We start from the raw sequence: 18325 nt of genomic DNA on the forward strand, positions 1-18325 counted from the left end.
AAACTGAGACGTTAAAAATATTTAATTCATTCTAAACCAACAGTTATCCATTACATCTCATATAAATTACATATTTTAATGAAAATATCTGTTTCCCAAAAAGAATGGCATTGTTTTTCGTTTGTTTTTTTTTTAAGATTTTATTTCTTTATTTCAAAAGAGAGGAAGAAAGAGCACAAGCAGGGGGAACAACAGTCAGTCCCTGGACTCTGGGATCATGATCCGAGCTGAAGGCAGTTCCTTAATAACCTGCCCAGGTGCCCCATAGTGCCATTGTTTGAAATAATTGCAAGTCTCTTTAATGTCTGACTTTTTTTTTTTTTTTAAGATTTTATTTATTTGAGAGGGAGAGAGAGCGAGCAAGAGAGCACAGTGTGGGGAAGGGGCAGACGGAGAGGGAGAAGTAGGCTCTCTGCTTCTCAGGCTCTGATGTGGGGCTTGGATCCCAGGACCCTGCAATAATGGACCTGAGCCAAAGGCAGCCACCTAACTGAGCCACCCAGGTGCCCCATCTTTAATCTCTGGCTTAATGGAAAAAGTTAGATTCAAATATCTGTTTCTTCCTTCCATCTGTTGTGATATGTTGTTTAGATTGAATTATGTGAAGAAAATTTGGCCACACACAGATCTGCTCTAGTAAAGGAGTTTTTTTGTTATTGTTGTTTGTTTTAAGATTTTATTTATTTATTTGACAGAGAGAGATCACAAGTAGGTGGAGGAGGCGGAAAAAGGCAGAGGCTTAACCCACTGAGCCACCCAGGTGCCCTTAGTAAAGGAGTTTTTTAATAGCATTTTAAGATAATTGTAGGTATATTTCCTGATATTATACTACATCTCAGCAACAGTAGTTTCTTAGCTGTAATATGGAATATGAAATCATATCAATTATATTTCATTTATGTATCTTGTACTTTGGATATTTTACCTCTGCATCATTTAAAAATGTTCATTTTGCTTGGGTAATTTGGAAAAGTTTGATTCCCTCTTTTATGTAAGTCTTTTGAATGTTGACACATTTTATTTACAGTATTTAAAAATCATTTTTGTAATATTACCACTTTTTTCATCAGGAAAATCTGTTAAGTATTGGGAAGCTATCAATTCATGGTGGTGGGCATAACTTTTCAAAATTCTAATTTTTGCTTTAAAACACAAAATTAACTTTGGCAGCAAAAATTGTCATTTATTTTCCTTAAAGTGTAGGCTCATTTCATTTACTTTTTTTTTTTTCGTTTTTGAGAGAGAGAGGACAAGAGGGGCAGAGTGAGAGGGAGACAAAGAATCTTAAGCAGGCTCCGTACCCAGTGCAGAACCCGATGCAGGGCTTAATCCCACGACTCTGAGATATTAACTGAGCCAAAATCAAGAGTTGGACACCTAACCCACTGAGCTACCAGGCACCCCTCATTTTACTTACTTTTGAGATATACCAGATCCCCAAGTCTGAATAGCTATAGTTTGTCTGCAGTTGCTCTTTCTTATTTTCTATTTCCTCTTTCCTATTTCCTCTATTCCTATAGTATGGCATATCTGGGGTCTTAATTGAATAATGGAGGTGTTCAGAGAGGCTTCTCCACTCTGGCTTAGCCAGAATTCCATTATCTCCAAGTACTGCACTGCCTATGTCCAGTCAGTTCTCTTTTTGCTACCTTCACTCCCAGAATCCTCTCTGTCCATCAGGACCTGTAGGTTCTGTCTTGTTGGTGAATAGCCAGTGCTAGTTAAGCATTAGGAGAACGCTCCTGCAGACTTTAGGAGCCTGCCCCTCTGTCCAGTCCCCTTTTTTTCAGTATTCTAATGCATAAAGTTTCACACCTCAGGAACTCTGAACCCTGATCTCTGTCTTCTCAAGTCACAAAAGTGCCACTCAGTAAGACATCCACTCTTTGCTTGGGCTCTACCTCTGCCCTGCAGTCTAGAACATGATCCTGACAGAAAACCAGGATGAATGTGGTGACTGACCTTTTGTGTTTCTCCTTTAAAGGATCACAGTCCTGCACTGTCTGAAGTGTAATCCAGCATCTAAAAACAATTCCTTCACATATTGTTTTGTTTTATCATTGGTTTTGGTAGGATGGTAAACCCATACTCTGTCATGGCCAAAATTATAAGTCCTGTTCAGCAGTTCTAAGTCATAATTAAGAAGATTTTATAGCTATATAGAAAAATGTTGGTGTATATGTGTGTATACACATACAGGAAAGGAACTTGAAAAATTAAGGACTGTTAATCTGTTAGGATATTAAATGAAAGGTTAAACTTTTTGTCTTTAAATTTTTCCATTATTATTGTAATTGTAACTATGTAATAAATATGGTTTTGCTATGGAATTAAGGATTATTGAAATAATTTTAAGCTGAAACTAATAACCTCCTCTTCTTTCTTTTACATAAATTGTATTTTTTTAAGATTTTTTAAAAATTTTTTAAAAGGATTTTATTTATGTATTTGATGGTGAGAGAGAGCACAAGCAGGGGAATAGCAGGCAGAAAGAGAGTGAGAAGCAGGCTTCCTGCTAAGCAGGGAACCCCATGCCAGGCTTGATCTCAGGACTCTGGGATCATGACCTTAGCCGAAGGCAGATGCTTAATTGACTGAGCCACCCAGGTGCCCAAAGATTTATTTTTTAGAGAAGAAGAGAGAGAGAACATGAATGAGGGGCAAAAGGAGAGGGAGAGAGAGTCCCAAGCACATTCCATGCTGTGCAAAAAGCCTGATTCAGGGCTCAATCTCATTACCCTGAGATTACAACCTGAGCCGAAACCAGCCAACCAAATGAGCCACCCAGTCATCCCCAAGAATATTTTATTTTTAATTCACGAGTGATCTGAAATTTGTTAAGTTTGTCTTTAAATTTTGTTTTATAGTGATATTCATATATACACAGTAGATGACAGACAGAAAAACATTCTATCCACATAGCTTGCACTGGGCACTTTAGTCTATATATGATTATTAAAAATTACAATAGTAAGTGGTACATTTTGGCAGAATTTTTGGTAGGTATGATCCTCAAAAATGGTAATACCCAAGCTAAACAATTGGGGTGTGTGTGTGTGTGTATGTGTGTGTGTTTTCCAAACTAAACCAGATGCACAATAATTATTTAGACTGTTACTGCAATCAACTGTGAAAGCAAGGAATCATCATTGAGTTATACTTTACATATACAAGGAATAGGAAATATATATGCACATTCACGAGCTGAGGTCATAAGACTGACAACTACTGCAAAATGACAAGACAAATTCTATCAACCATGTTGTAAAAATTTCTTACTCAAAAATCCTATCTTTTATTTTTGAGATTTCTTTTTCTCAAATTCACGTTTTCAGAAAAAATATTAAGTATATTTTGAATTTTCTGCTTAATTTTTTTTTTAAGAAAACATATTTTCTTTTTTATTGTAAGTATTGCTGGATTTTCTGTTAAGAAGGATGACGTAAAGGCGCCTGGGTGGCTCAGTTGGTTAAGCCACTGCCTTCGACTCAGGTCATGATCCTGGAGTGCTGGGATCAAGTCCCACATTGGGCTCCCAGCTCTTCAGGGAGGCTGCTTCTCCCTCTGACCTTCTCCCTTCTCATGCTCTCTCTCACTTGCGTGCTTTCTCTAAAATAAATTTTTAAAAATTTTAAAGGTTTTATTTATTTATTTATTTAACAGACAGAGATCACAAGTAGGCAGAGAGGCAGGCAGAGAGAGAGAGGAGGAAGCAGGTTCCCTGCTAAGCAGAGATCAATTCAGGGCTTGATCCCAGGACTCTGGGATCATGACCTGAGCCGAAGGCAGAGACTTTAACCCACTGAGCCACCCAAGTGCCCCAGAAAATAAGTAAAATCTTTAAACAAAAAAAAAAAAGGATGACATAAAAATTTTATTGGGGTGCCTGGGTGGCTCAGTGGGTTAAAGCCTCTGCCTTCAGCTCAGGTCATGATCCCAGGGTCCTGGGATCAAGCCCCATATCCGGCTCTCTGCTCCTCGGAAAGCCTGCTTTCTCCTCTCTCTCTGCCTGCTTGTGATCTCTGTCAGTCAAATAAATAAATAAAATCTTTGAAAAAAAAATTTATTGACCATTGTTATATATCTTAAACATATAGTTTTTTTGTAACTATGTATATTTTTAAGTTACCTCTAGTTGAGGGGTTCTTGGGTGACTCAGTTGATGAAGCATCTGACTCTTGATTTGGCTTAGGTCATGATCTCAGGGTTGTGAAATCAAGCCCTGCATTGGGCTCCACTCTGGGCGTAAAGCCTGCTTAAGATTCTCTCCCTCTCCCCCTGCCCCCTCCCCACCCACCAAAAAAAAATTACCTCTGATTGAAGCAGCTTTATAATATTAAGGAAATTTTAAGACTATTACATTTTAATTCCACTATTCTAATGTACTTGTTTTTATTTCACCCAATGTCTCTATAATTTTATTTAGTTGTGATTATAATACATATACAATTTTGGGAACTGCTGTTTTAACCTCATAAACATTTTTCCATGTTGCCACATAAACTTCCTATTATCATTTTAAGTATCTGCATAATATTCCTTTAAGTTACCGTAATTTTTTCATTACCCTATCACTGAGATTGCTTCCACATTTTTGCTATTATATTTGGTATTCTAGCAAATATCATTTTACAGGTACTTTTCTATACAGAAATTCTCTGTTCTTTTGAGTTACTTTATTACAATAATTTCCTAGAAGCACAACTCATAGGTCAAACAGTATGAACCATTTTTTCCTTTGGTGGTAATGGCAATGGTTGTTAAATACGTGATTATTTCTGTTGGTTATTTGTCTCTGTGCTTAAATTCTATTGAAATTGTATTTATTACTTATAAGCCCAAATGATTCTTATTGCTGTCTGTTGGGCTTTTGTGTATGTGAATCAGACTCTTCTAATATAAAAAAATGCCATAAAGCAGCAGGTCTGAAGGAAGTCCCCATAAATACAGTAGGAACGTTTTATAGGTTTCTGTGGGGATTCTGTAACTATACAGTGGAAAATCTGTTCTTCAGGGACTTAGGATATAATATTCCCCTCACTTAGCAGTTAAGAAAATGAAGTAATATAAAGAACAGTGTAAGGAAGTTACAGCAACTTAAGAAATAACTAAATCTATTAAATACTCAGGAAGAAGCAAGTTAAACTAAACATTAAAACAAATGCTTAAAGCTAAAAACCATATATACCCTTATTGTCTCAAAGCTTGATTTTTTTTTTTTTTACAGGGAAATGGATTGTTCTGCTTTCTTTCTTATATGCTGTAGAAATTTATAGATGAGAAACTTGTACCCAGCCTTGGAAATCCTATTTTTTTAATAAACTACTTGTTGCCTTTAATACCATAACTATCATTTAATAATACCCTATGTATTCATATATATAAATTATAAAATATAATTGCCAGGTCCAAGTTACATATGTTATTGCTCACATATCTTAAAATAAGTCAAAACAAAAATCTGTGTGTGTGTGTTTTTAAGAGTTTATTTACTTTTTTTTTTTAATTTTACTTATTTATTTGATAGAGATCACAAGTAGGCAGAGAGGCAGGTAGAGAGGAGGAAGCAGGCTACCTGCTGAGCAGAGAGCCCGATAAAGGGCTTGATTCTAGGACCCTGAGATCATGACCTGAGCCGAAGGCAGAGGCTTTAACCCACTGAGCCACCCAGGCGCCCCAATTTTGATCCTTCTTAAAAGAAAGCAGTTTCTCACCTTTTGGTGGTGTATTTATAGCCAGGCCACTGGAATACACCCTTTTATATCCTGGTTGCATAAACATGACTTAAAATAGTATGAAGCTTATCATCATTCCACCCAGAGCAACTCCTTATTCTGTCTTGGTTACCCACCACACACACACACACACACACACACACGCACACGCACTTTCCTTGAAATCCATTTTAAGACCTTAGACTTGTTCTTGATTCTATTCTTCTTTCTCTCTCCCTCCAGCTAGTTAACTTCCAGGTCACAGATACAATTTTTGTCACAGTGGCTCCCCGTGTTTTTGTTTGCTGTTGCCACCATCTTAGTCCTGGGACTCATTACTCCTAGACCACTGCAATAGGCTTCTCATTGGTCTCCCTTCCACGAGTCCCTCCCACTTCATTTTATCTCATACATTACTAAGCTGTTCATACTTAAGATCCTTTGAAATCTAACCATTACCCAGCTGTCAGCTTCCTAATGAAACATACAAATTGCCCACCTCCTTTCTCCCTAAGATGAGTCCAAACTTACCTCCCTCTCAAGCCTTCCTGTCTGCCCCACGCTAACATTAATTGGCTATGTTTGCATACATTAGATGCTAATCAAGTAGGCTGTATTGTATTGTCATTTACATATTATCATTGATAATATTAGTGTATTATCATTACATTGTTAATCTGCCTGCATCAGGATCATATAAAACCCATTATGGACAGGGATAAAGTCTTAAATCTCTCAGGATCCCCCACTGTCATAGTAGACAGTAATAGACTACTGGTCGAGAAGATAGACTTTGAAGTGAAACAAACCTGAGTTTGAATTCTGGTTCTGTCACTTAAAGCTATATGACCTCGAGTAAGTTACTAAATTTCTGTTTCCTGTTATGAAAATGAGCATGATTATAACCCCCTCATAGGGTTTTTGAAAGGATTAAGTAAGATACATATGTGTGTAATATGGAAGCTCAATGCCTAGCAACAAAATAAATAATAGTAGTAATTATCATTATAACAATTATGATCATCCTAAGTGCTCAATTAATGTTTTTTAGCCACCATTATGAGGCATGTCAAGAATTTGGTATTTCACCCTTTTTCATCAGTGAGATAGCTACAAATATATGAAGATAACAATGGGAGTGATTTTTCTTACAGTTATCAATAGGATATGTGGAGCTTGAATTTTGGATATGTGGCTTCTTTGTTGTTTAGAAAAATAGTTTATTCCAGGAAATTACATCACTCATTTGTAACCTTACTATTGCAAAAAAAGAAATACAAATTTTGTAAAAACAAACCCCAAGAAACCCCACCTTTTTTGTATAAAGATGTTGCTTGAAAACATTTTAGCAGCAGAAAATAATATCTTCTCGCATAGGAATATAAATTCTGAAACTGAAAATACTTTTAGAAAGTGCCAGATCTTGGAAAGTTGACCTTCTTATATACTATATCAACTATTCTATCATTTAAATGTTAAAGAATCCATTTACAGAAATTAAGATGACCAGTGAGAAAAATCTAAAGTTACTTAAAAAACTGAGGATACCAAAGAAATAATCCAGTCAATAAGTGGGCAGAAGACATGAGCAGACACTTCTCCAAAGACATACAAATGGCTTACAGACACATGAAAAAATGTTCAGCATCACTAGCCATCAGGGAAATACAAATCAAAACCACAATGAGATACCACCTTACACCAGTTAGAATGGCAAAAATGAACAAGACAGGAAACAGCAAATGTTGGCAAGGATGTGGAGAAAGGGGAACCCTCTTACACTGTTGGTGGAAATGCAAGCTATACTGCCACTCTGGAAAACAGTATGGAAAGACATTAAAAATAGAGATACCCCAATTTAAAAAAAATCAACAACAACAATAACAAAAGAGCTACCTACCCTGTAACCCAGGAATTGCACTACTAGGGATTTATCCCAAAGATACAGATGTAGTAAAAAGAAGGGGTACATGCATCCCAATGTTCATAGCAGCAATGTCCATAATAGCCAAACTGTGGAAGGAGTGAGATGTCCTTTAACAGATGAAATGAATAAGGATGATGTGGTTCATATATACGATGGAATATTACTCAGCCATCAGAAAGGATGAATACCCACCATTTGCATCATCATGGTTGGAACTGGAAGGGATTATGCTAAGTGAAGTAAGTCAAGCAGAGAAGGACAATTACGTAATGGTTTCACTCAAATGTGGACCGTATGGAGTAGCACAGAGAACAATAGGGGAAGGGAGGGAAAACTGAATGGGAAGAAATCAGAGAAAGATGCAAACCATGAAAGACCCTGGACTCCAGAAAACAAACTGAGGGTTTCGGAGGGAAAGGGATGGGGGAATGGGGTAACTAGGTGATGGGTATTAAAGAGGGCACATGTTGTAATGGGCACTAGGCATTATAAGAATCATTGAACACGCCATCAAAAACTAATGATGTACTATATGTTGGCTAACTGAACATAATAAAAAAATGAGGGTAGTGAAGTATTAGAATATAAGTATTATAAGAGGAGATTTTAAAACTATTAAAAAGAATGATGTATTCATAAACGAACAAAAAGGCAAATAAATATAGCCTTAGAGTAAAATACAGCAAACCATACTAGCACCCAAATAATCACACACCATAGTACTCCTGGGACGTGGCTTCAGCAGTCATTTCCAAAAGGTGGTTGGACTTGCAGCCCAGTCATATTTTAACAGAAGATCTGTATGAGTTATATGGTTGTACCAGCACTACCAGAAGAAACATCTGACACAAAATATATTCATTCAACATGGAATTAGCCTGTATCATTTGCCTTTGATTATTCTAGAAAGAAAGATGTATCCCTTGTCACGCTTTTTCTTCCTTCAGTTATGAGGCAGTATTACAACCTTTTCATTTTTTGGTAGGGATCACATGCAATGGTCTGAAGAAGAAGAAGCAGCAGCTGGGAAAAACGTAGAGGAAAACTCAGCTGTGCGAGTCCTTCTGGAAGAACAAGGTAGGCAACTACATGTTGTAGCTCCTGGAGCTTGGTTCTTCTGTTTGGCCTTCCAGTGATTCAGTTCACACGTTCTCTTCCTAATTGTGTCATTACTTTGGAGTATTCTTTGCTTCTACCTGTGCCAATCCACTTGCTCCATTTGGGAGAATTCCATTATTCTAGTGTAGTGGGACCAAAGTTAGTGAAATAAGTTACAGATGACTCTTTAGTTGCTTTTTTGGTAATCATGGTATTACCTTTTTTTGGGAGATACACACAAGGAAATTTAAAAATTTTCCTCTTGCTATACATCTTTTAGTCTGCTGTTGTGCATTATACTGGCAAGGAGTGTTTAACAAATTCAGAAACTTAGAGCAAAAATGGCAAAGTCATATCAAAATGTTGTGGCCCTTTAGGATAAACCTCAAGTTTCATAAGGATTCAAAGTACTTTTCTTAAAGGCCTTTCGATACTCTGGGTTTAATTGAGGTAAGACCATGCCAACCTTCAAAGCTGGCTTCTGAAGAAATGGGCTAATGCTACTATCACACACACACACACCCAAAAAAAAAAACAAGCTTTGGTAAAGATGTAGAGAAATGAACCCTTTGGCACTGCGGACTTGGTAAACTTGTAAAATGATGCAACCTCTATGGAAAACAGTATGGAAGTGCCTCAGAAAATTAAAAATGGAGCTACCATATGATCTAGCAATCCCACCTCTAGATATAGAGCCAAAAGGGTTGAAAACAGTCTTAAAGATGTATTCACACACATGTTCATAGCAACACTAGTCACAATAGGCAGAAGGTAGAAGCAACCCAGATATTCTTTCACAGATAAATGGATAAATGAAATATGGTATATATGGACAATGGAGTATTAGCCTTAAAGAGGAAGAAAATCCTGTCATATTCCACAACATGGATGAACCTTGAGAATATCATGCTAAATGAAATAAGCCAGTCACAAACAAGACAAAAACTATACAATTCTACTTATATGAGGTATCTAAAGTAGTCAAATTCATAGAAACAGAAAGTAGAATGGTGGTTACCAGGGGCTGCAGGGAGGAGGAAACACAGTTGTTTAACAGATAGAGAGTTTCAGATTTGCAAGATAAAAAAGTTCTGGACGTCTGTTTCACAACAGAGTGAATATACTTAACACTACTGGACTGTACACTAAAAAATGGTTAAGATGGCAAATTTTATGTGTTTTTTTACCACATTTTTTCTTTTAAAGCATGCTAAGAAAAATCTGGTCTGTGTCCTTCTCACTGCCATAGCTAGGAATCCAGGTACACTTTGACCAACATGTACACTCTTGAGATAAGCTTTTCTACCTTGTTTCTCTTAAAATGATTTCTTCCTTAAAACAGATTGGTTCTTTTTTCTTTAAAAAAAGAAAAAAAAGATTACTGAAGTACCAAACACAGAGAAATTTTCACAACTCCTAAATGAATTGTCACAAAACTCGATAAATTTTCCCCACATCCACATCAAGAAACTGAATATTACTATTAACCCAGAAACTTCCTCATTTTCTGTCCCAACAACAGTACTTCCCCCAACCCCTCTGACCCCATGAAGAGCAAGTATTATTCTGGCTTCTAATACCCTAGGTTAGCTTTACCAGAACAGCTTGGTTCTGGTCATCATAATTTTTTCATCACTCTTGTGATATCAGTCTACCTAGTAGATAGAGCGAGTGTCCAAAAACTATGGCCAGGAGCCAAATCCAGCCGACTGCCTGTTTTTTTTTTTAAGATTTTATGTATTTATTTGACAGAGAGAGATCACAAGTAGGCAGAGAGCCTGATGCGGGGCTCGATCCCAGGAACCTGAGATCATGACCTGAGCCGAAGGCAGAGGCTTAACCCACTGAGCCACCCAGGTGCCCCATGACTGCCTGTTTTTATAAAGTTTCTTTGGAACACAGACGTACTCATTTGTGTACATATTGTCTGTGGCTGCTTTTGAGCTCTATCTACACAGTTGAGTAGTGATTAACAGACCATACATAGCCCACAAAGACTACTCACTATCTGGCCATTTACAGAAAAGTTTGCCAACCCCTGCAATAGAATTTTGTTTCCAGATTGATCCTGTGTTCTGAAACGCCCCTGGGGAAGATGTTTGAAATCTTCTGTGCAAGCCCAACATAGTGCAAATCTCTAGTCTCACTGATGGACTGAAGTCATATGGTTGTGGCTAAGGTTTGCAAGCAGAGGTAGCTGTGGGCACTAAGCTAAGGGGAGCTCTTCCTTAGGTAGAGAAGCTCTTAGGTAGCGAAGGGGGCACTTCTGCCCTACCTTATCCTCTGCCACCATTGATGACTTACTTTATCCTCTGGCATTGTTTGCTTTTCATTAGAGCTAGTTCTCCTTCCTCATCCTAAGCATGAATGTATCCTGGAGGGTGGACAGGAAAGAAAAGCACCTGAGCCACAATGGAACCATTCTATTTTTATGAGCTCTCTCCATGCAGTTCCAGAGTGGGATATGGCCAGGGAGTGTTGGCACTGGATTGAAGGGTACATACCAGTGGCTGTTCTGCTTACAAATCAGCCAACATTGCATTCCTTTGCAGGAACTCTGTCACACTGTTTCTGAGGAAGTATAATTTTGCTTCTTTGCCAGCAGCTGCACAGACATATTTTCCACATTACTCAAGCTTCTGCTAGTGGCCACCTGGATGTGACAGAAAGCATCAAGCCTAAACAGAATTAAAAGTTATCAGTCATCTTAATTCATTTCCAGGAAGTTAAGAACTCTCTCCAGTATATTTCCTGATATGAAAAACCAAGGATTTTTTCATGCTGTCTTGAATATTTGTTTAGGACATAAATAGATGAGCAGTGCTGATAATGTTCCCTTAAAGTGCTCTGTACTGTACGAGGCTGCCTATTTTGGCCTATTTATGTTAACAATGAACTTGAGTGAAGCTAATGAGAAGGTTATTTTAGAGCCTTGGAAACCGCAGTAAAGGAAAATGACAGTTCCCACAGAACTATAGTGTGACTGAAATAGAAAGGTGGTGACTGGCCTCTCTCTACAGAAGCAGGAAAAGCAGGCTGGAGAGGACTGATGATACTGCTTTGAAGCATTTGGTTTGCTTATTAGCATGTCCAGTCACTTTTTGAAGCAAGTTTTCTGGCTACCGTGGAGACACGGAACTAAAGACGACATTTTAAAATGGCTCAAAGTGATGCAGGATTCTGCTGGGCCCCACCCCGCCCTGGAGCATGACTCGGTGCAGTGAACTTCACACATGTCAGGAAACCGGCACAAGGAGAGGACCCCACTGTGCCGGTGACTTTGTGATCACATGTCAGCGAGGGTGCTGTGAGGATGGCAGAGAAAGGGAACTTTTGTTCTGAGGAACTATATTGAGTGACAGTACGTAACTGAGAGTAAATACCTTCCCAGCCACCCTGCCTGGCTCCTCCATTCATCGGAGACCTGATGGGCAGCAGAAGCCCTGGGCCAGGCCTCCTGTTTGATATTTAGCATCTCTGATGAATACAGGTCAAGGTGAATGGATCCTGTTAAAAGCTCAACTAGCAAACTTTGTGAAAACCCAAAGGAGGCTCTGACCCTGTTGTTATTCTGTGCCTTTTAGGAACCACCATCTCTTCTTATCCAGGAGAGTCCTCAGTCTTTGAAAGAGCACATTTTCTCCCATCACAGAGCTTTCTATTTGCAGACATATAGCATAAACACTGTCTATTGATCTTATTTCACTGATTTTAATGCCCCTGGGAGGAAATACTGGTGGTTCAGCTATGCTAGCCTCCTCTCTAGCTTACTCCTTTTGGTCTCTGTGTGTGTCACTCTCTCCTGTCGCTCCCATTTCTCATTTCTCACCTATTGTCTCAGATGTTGTGAGAACTGAAGTCAGGAAACACCCTCACAGTTCTGAAAATAAGAGCTTAAGCATCACCAATAGTGCAGTGTTCTAATGTGAGATAGTTGACATTTCATTCCTGTGATTAAAATGTATAACATCCAAGCTCTCGTGAGCAATTTTTCTTTCACTTAGATGCCCAAATTAATCATTTTAATTCCACATTTCCTTTTGGTAATTTCCTTTAAATTTTATGATAGCTCATATTTCTTTTAAAAGCGGGTTAATTCAGAGAAATAAGGAAAATACATTTGGCAGTTTTGAGTTAACATGATTATATTTTATAATTTCCTAAAAACATCTCCAATGTGTTATAGCTCAGCTGGTTATTTAGAAAATGTAATGAGTTTTTAAAACTCAGTAACAAAAGCAGCTGCTATTTTTTTTTTCCACTTTACTTTAAAATATTCTTGCAAATAGTTACCTATCTAGGGTGAGTTGTCTGTGTCCAGCAAAGTCGTAAAAGAATTCCACCGTACCTTACCTTGTGAATTCCTTTACCACTTGAAAGTGTCCTATGTAAAAAAAAAAAATAGAGTAGTTGAAAGTTTTGTACACTAATAAATTTAGAGTACTTGTTTTTAAGTCAGCTTTGATTGTTTAAAATTTCATGCAATACTGTTAGAAATATACTATTCAGGGGCGCCTGGGTGGCTCAGTGGTTGAGCCGCTGCCTTCGGCTCAGGTCATGATCTCAGGGTCCTGGGGTCGAGTCCCGCATCGGGTTCTCTGCTCAGCAGGGAGCCTGCTTCCTCCTCTCTCTCTCTCCCTGCCTCTCTGCCTACTTGTGATTTCTCTCTGTCGAATAAATAAATAAAATCTTAAAAAAAAAAAAAAAAAAAAAAAGAAATATACTATTCACAGGGCACCTGGCTGATTCAGTGAGGCATGTGACTCTTGATTTCAGGTTTGAAAGTTGGGTGCCCCATGATTGAGCCCCATGTTGGGTGTAGAGATTACTAAAAAATAAAATCTTAAATTATATACATATCACACACACACACACACACACATATATATATACACTTTTCATAAGAGCTTTCTTTTATAAAAGGTTTTATTTAATTATTTACTTTAGAGAGATTGAGAACATCTGCTTACACAAGAGTGAGCAGGGGGATGGGGGGGAGGGAGGGGAAGGAATGTCAAATAGACTAAATGGGCTAGGCCCTGGCAGGAGTCTGGCAGAAGTCTGGCAGAGGGCTTGATCTCATGACCCCAAGATCATGATCCACACCAGAACCAACTACTCAGGTGCCCCAAGAGTTTTTTCTTAAGTATAGACAATGAACTTTCATCAGTGATACGTGGAAATTTCTAACTTTGAGAGTTATCTGATGTAATTGATGTGCAAAAATAACTCTAAATAGCTTTTTGTTACATTGTAACAGGATAATTTTTCATAATTAATATTAATCATATATATGGCAGATACATAAATGGTTTGGTTCTATTTCTTAGTTATGATATTCAGTGTGATTCAGGGTGAATTCTGAATATTTAAGTATAGTTAATATGTCACATTCCCTCTTCCCCTCAGCAGTATTGAATTTAATCAGTGAATAATTGAGAATTTGCTTCATCTGTCGTTAAACACATCACTACAACCCTTTTACTGCCATTGGCAAAAACCAATTAACTCTGAATCCACAGCCTAGGAAAATGAAAGGAAAAAACTTTCTCCAAGAAAAATTGATCATTGATACACCTGTTTAGAAAATCAGCTGGACTTTTGCATCAACATGGATGGGTCTGGAGGATATTATGCTAAGTGAAATAAGTCGAGCAGAGAAAGTCAATTATCATATGGTTTCACTTGCTTGTGGAACATAAGGAATAGCATAGAGGATGTTAGGAGAAGAAAGGGAAGAATGAAGGGGGGGAATCAAAGGGGGAGACGAACCATGAGAGACTGTGGACTCTGGGAATCAAACTGAGGGTTTTGGAGGGGAGAGGGCTGGGAGGATGGGTAAGCCTGGTGATGGGTATTAAGGAGGGCATGGATTGCATGGAGCACTGGATGTTATATGTAAACAATGAATCTTGGAACACTACATCAAAAACTAATGACATACTGTATGGTGACTAACATAACATAATAAAAATAATAATTTAAAAAGGTAAGAAAATCAGTCACTTGCTAAAGAAAAAAAATATCGGTTGGGAGTTCCCGGCTTGCTCAGTCCAGTAAAGCATGTGACTCTTGATCACAGGGTCATGAATTTGAGCTCCATGTTGAGGGTAGAGTTTACTTTAAAATAAGCTAATAAATAAATAAATAAATAGAAAATCTTTCGGACAAGATTAACACAGGGCAGATTTGTCCACACTATATTCAACTTTTTGGCCTGAACTTGAAATGAGTTAACAGCAGGTCAAAACTAAATTTTTCACTCATGTTCGGGAGAATAGCTCTTCCACTTCCCGTTATCACAGACACCTTTAAAGTTCAGGAAATTAATTCATATGCTGAAGGTGTTTACATTGTCTCATAACCATAATTGTGAGTCTGATTGAGCTTCTGTGGCATCTCAAAAGCTGTCACATCTTACTGGGAACTATGAGCTGCCAGCATTGATTGAGATAACTACTGAGAGCACAACTTTAAAAGCAAAGAACAAAAAAGTTCCAGCCCTTTAGCCTTCACCCCAACCTATGCTGGGTGCTGTTTCTGTTTTGTATCTATCCCACAAGCCAGTCTGTTCTCATAGAGCATTTTATGTTTCCCCATCGCTCATCATAATTTCATCACATAATCTTGCATAGCTTATATTTTATATAAATCAAATGGTGTTTAATTAATTCTGCATTTTTGATCTGTTTTTATGAAGGTTCCCTTCAATCAGCATTATTTTTACAGTTCAGTCATACTGATTATGTCATACTGGAGTTTTAATTTCAGTTTGATGCTTCATAATGAAAGTATAAAATAAAAAAAATAAAACAGGTTATTTTCAGGGATATTTTGAAGAGGTTTAATATTGATTTTGTGTTAGGTTGGCAATGTAGTGTGATGGTTTAGAGCATGAGCTTTATTTATTTAGCTTTTTTAAGTTTATTTATTTATTTTTTTGGGTGAAGGGGTTCACCTCCAGTGAGGGGTTCGAACTCAAAACCCTAAGATTAAGAGTCATATGCTTTTCTGACTAAGCCAGCTAGGTACTCCAAAAACATGAGTTTTTAAGTCCAATAGATCCAGTTCCTGGCTCTAGCTGGGTGACCTTGGGAAATTTTCTGTCTCCTCTGACCTTGAACTTCTTTGTCTGTAAATTGGAATAGTAATTTGTCTGAGAGAGATTATTAGGATTAAATGGGGAAAAAATCCAAGTAAAGCATTTGACATAGTACCTGGTACATAATGAACAATATATGTGTTATTGTTGTTATTGGTATAATGATTGTGTTTTTTTGTTTGTTTGTTTCTCTTAATTCCTGAAGTTTGGGAAATACTTGGAAAAGGCTTGGAAGTATACATGTTAGCAGCCCTTGACTGTGGTCTTCCCATAGTAATCAGATCCTTTTTAAAGATTGCATAGTCTAGGATTGAATCTAGATGCTTGATATATTTGGAATCAAAGCCAGATTCCAGTCACCTTGCTGCACATTCACCTTCTTTACAAGCTGGAAATATTAAAATGTAGTAATACAGGCTCATACTTAAGATCATAGTCTGAGCCAAGATATTGTAGTTTGTAGAACTGACACTGTTTAATGTTCTCCATAAATTCATGGGGTTTAATAAGGTACATAGACTTCTTAGACATTGAACCTAGAGATACCCTAATTCAACCTCTCATCAAATGAGGAAACTCCATAGGCAAGTTAGATGAAGCATTCAACTAAGATTCTGTTTTTATGTGTAAGATGCAGTGAACCTTTCTAAAAGAACGAACTACCTAATAATCATTACATTGTTCCTGTTGCTCTAAATTTTCATCTGATTATTATAAATCAGCATAAAATAAATTTTAGAGTTGCAGTGTATAGACGAGTCTGTGTGAATGTTTTCTGTTAATATCATTATCCTTTAAATTTTAATTGCTATGGAAGATTATTGTGTTTTGACCTGCATGGCTTGCTTGGTCATTCCTATGTTGTTGAGTATTTAAGTTTTCCTCCCACTTCTTTCTATTTTAAATGGCACTGCTATGAACATCTTTTTTTTCAAGTGCGGTCCTGCTATTTAGCCCCCCCTCCCCCCCGCAGTTAATTCCTAGGGGAATATTTCCACAAATTAATCAAGGTGTAATACTACATGCTAGTTACTGATAGGTTCAAATTCATCTCACAGTAGCTTGGTATTGAAACTCAGATACTAGAGATTTGACTAATGGTAGTTCTTCTTAGGTGGTTGCTTTTTATTAAACAGAAATATTTTTTACCAGCATAGAGTGAGTTACAAAGACAGTTTTTAAGGTAGAAAGAAGAAGGTGTGAGAAGACCCTGGGGAAATTTGATAGTTTGCTAATTCCTCCTGAATCTGATTTCAGAATGTTGTTTTATTTTCTCATACAGTATAGCAGGTATACTCCAGTTTTTAAAAGTAGAGATAGGACTATTTTAAAGATAATATATGACATTTTTAGATTAACCATATATGGGCTTCCTTCCATCGGTGCAGATGTGAGCATGTTTTGGACTTAAACTTCACATAGTTCTTTTGTTACAGAGATCTACTTTCATTTCTCAGACCTTAAATACAGATGGGAGTTTCTGTCTTTATAGCAGTGCTGCTACCGGATACGATTCAGCCTTGATGGGAAGGAAGTCTCGTGGCCAGATGGGTAGAGATCCATGTACAAGGCCATAAAGATAACAAATGGAAAGAAAAGGAAAGCTACAGGATTCTATAACAAGGATGAACCTGACTGTGGGCAGCTGCTTGTTCTGAGTGTTGGAGCTTCTTTAAAATTATGAAAGTATTGAGTCCACTGATTTTATTTGTAATTTAATTTATTTGGGGGAGGATAGTCACTTCAAAAAGATCAAAATTCAAATAATTCTTTTACAAACCCTGGCCCCCAGCCACCCGGTTCCCCTTCCTAGAGGCAGCCAGTATTACTAATTACGTGATTTTCCTTCCAGAATTATTCTGTACATATACAAGTAAATATGTGTGTACATGGATTGTGTTTCTGTGTATGCATACGTGTTCTTTATCTTCTCTTTTCCTAGCAAATGTTTGTGTCATAGATATGCTGTTCTATACTTTGCTTTTTCATCCAACATGAAATCTTTAAATTATATCAATAGATGGTCTTTTTTATTCTTTGAAAGCACTTTAAAAATGTCACATGTCTATATTGGGTGAGAGTAATTCTTTTTTTCTTTTTTTTTTTAAAGATTTTATTTATTTATTTGACAGAGAGATAGAGAGCACAAGGAAGCAGAGCAGCAGACAGAGAGAGAGAGAGAGAAGCAGGCTCTCTGCTAAGCAGGGAGCCCAATTCATTCCAGGACCCTGGAATCATGACCGGAGCCAAAGGCAGCCACTCAACGAACTGAGCCACCCAGGTGCCCTGAGTGGGTGAGAGTAATTCTTAACCCAGGGATCAGACCTGGTCCATAGTAGCATTCAAGAAATGTTTGTTGAGTGAAGGGGTGAAGTAGTGAGTAAATTTATTATTTTATTAATTTTAGGTACAAATAAAAAGAGGCAGAAAGCTAAGAATTGTCTGAAGTTCTGAGACTGTTGACCTAACCTGACCCTGGGATAG

At 37.5% G+C, this 18325-nt stretch overlaps 1 protein-coding gene across 7 annotated transcripts in view; it reads left to right on the forward strand.

Annotated features, from left to right (window-relative positions):
- Positions 1-18325, forward strand: part of METTL8 (methyltransferase 8, tRNA N3-cytidine) — an 86371-nt gene that overhangs the window by 50844 nt on the left and 17202 nt on the right. For all 7 annotated transcript variants that reach the window (XR_014300247.1, XR_014300248.1, XM_082689178.1 and 4 more), the window contains one exon: positions 8627-8718. Coding sequence is in view for 5 of the 7 variants with exons in the window: in XM_082689178.1 (XP_082545304.1) it covers positions 8627-8718 (92 nt within the window). In the remaining 2 variants the exon portion in view is untranslated. The remainder of the gene's footprint in view (positions 1-8626; positions 8719-18325) is intronic.

The sequence above is a fragment of the Mustela nivalis genome, assembly GCF_964662115.1.
Source record: "Mustela nivalis genome assembly, chromosome: 11".
Taxonomy (NCBI): domain Eukaryota; kingdom Metazoa; phylum Chordata; class Mammalia; order Carnivora; family Mustelidae; genus Mustela; species Mustela nivalis.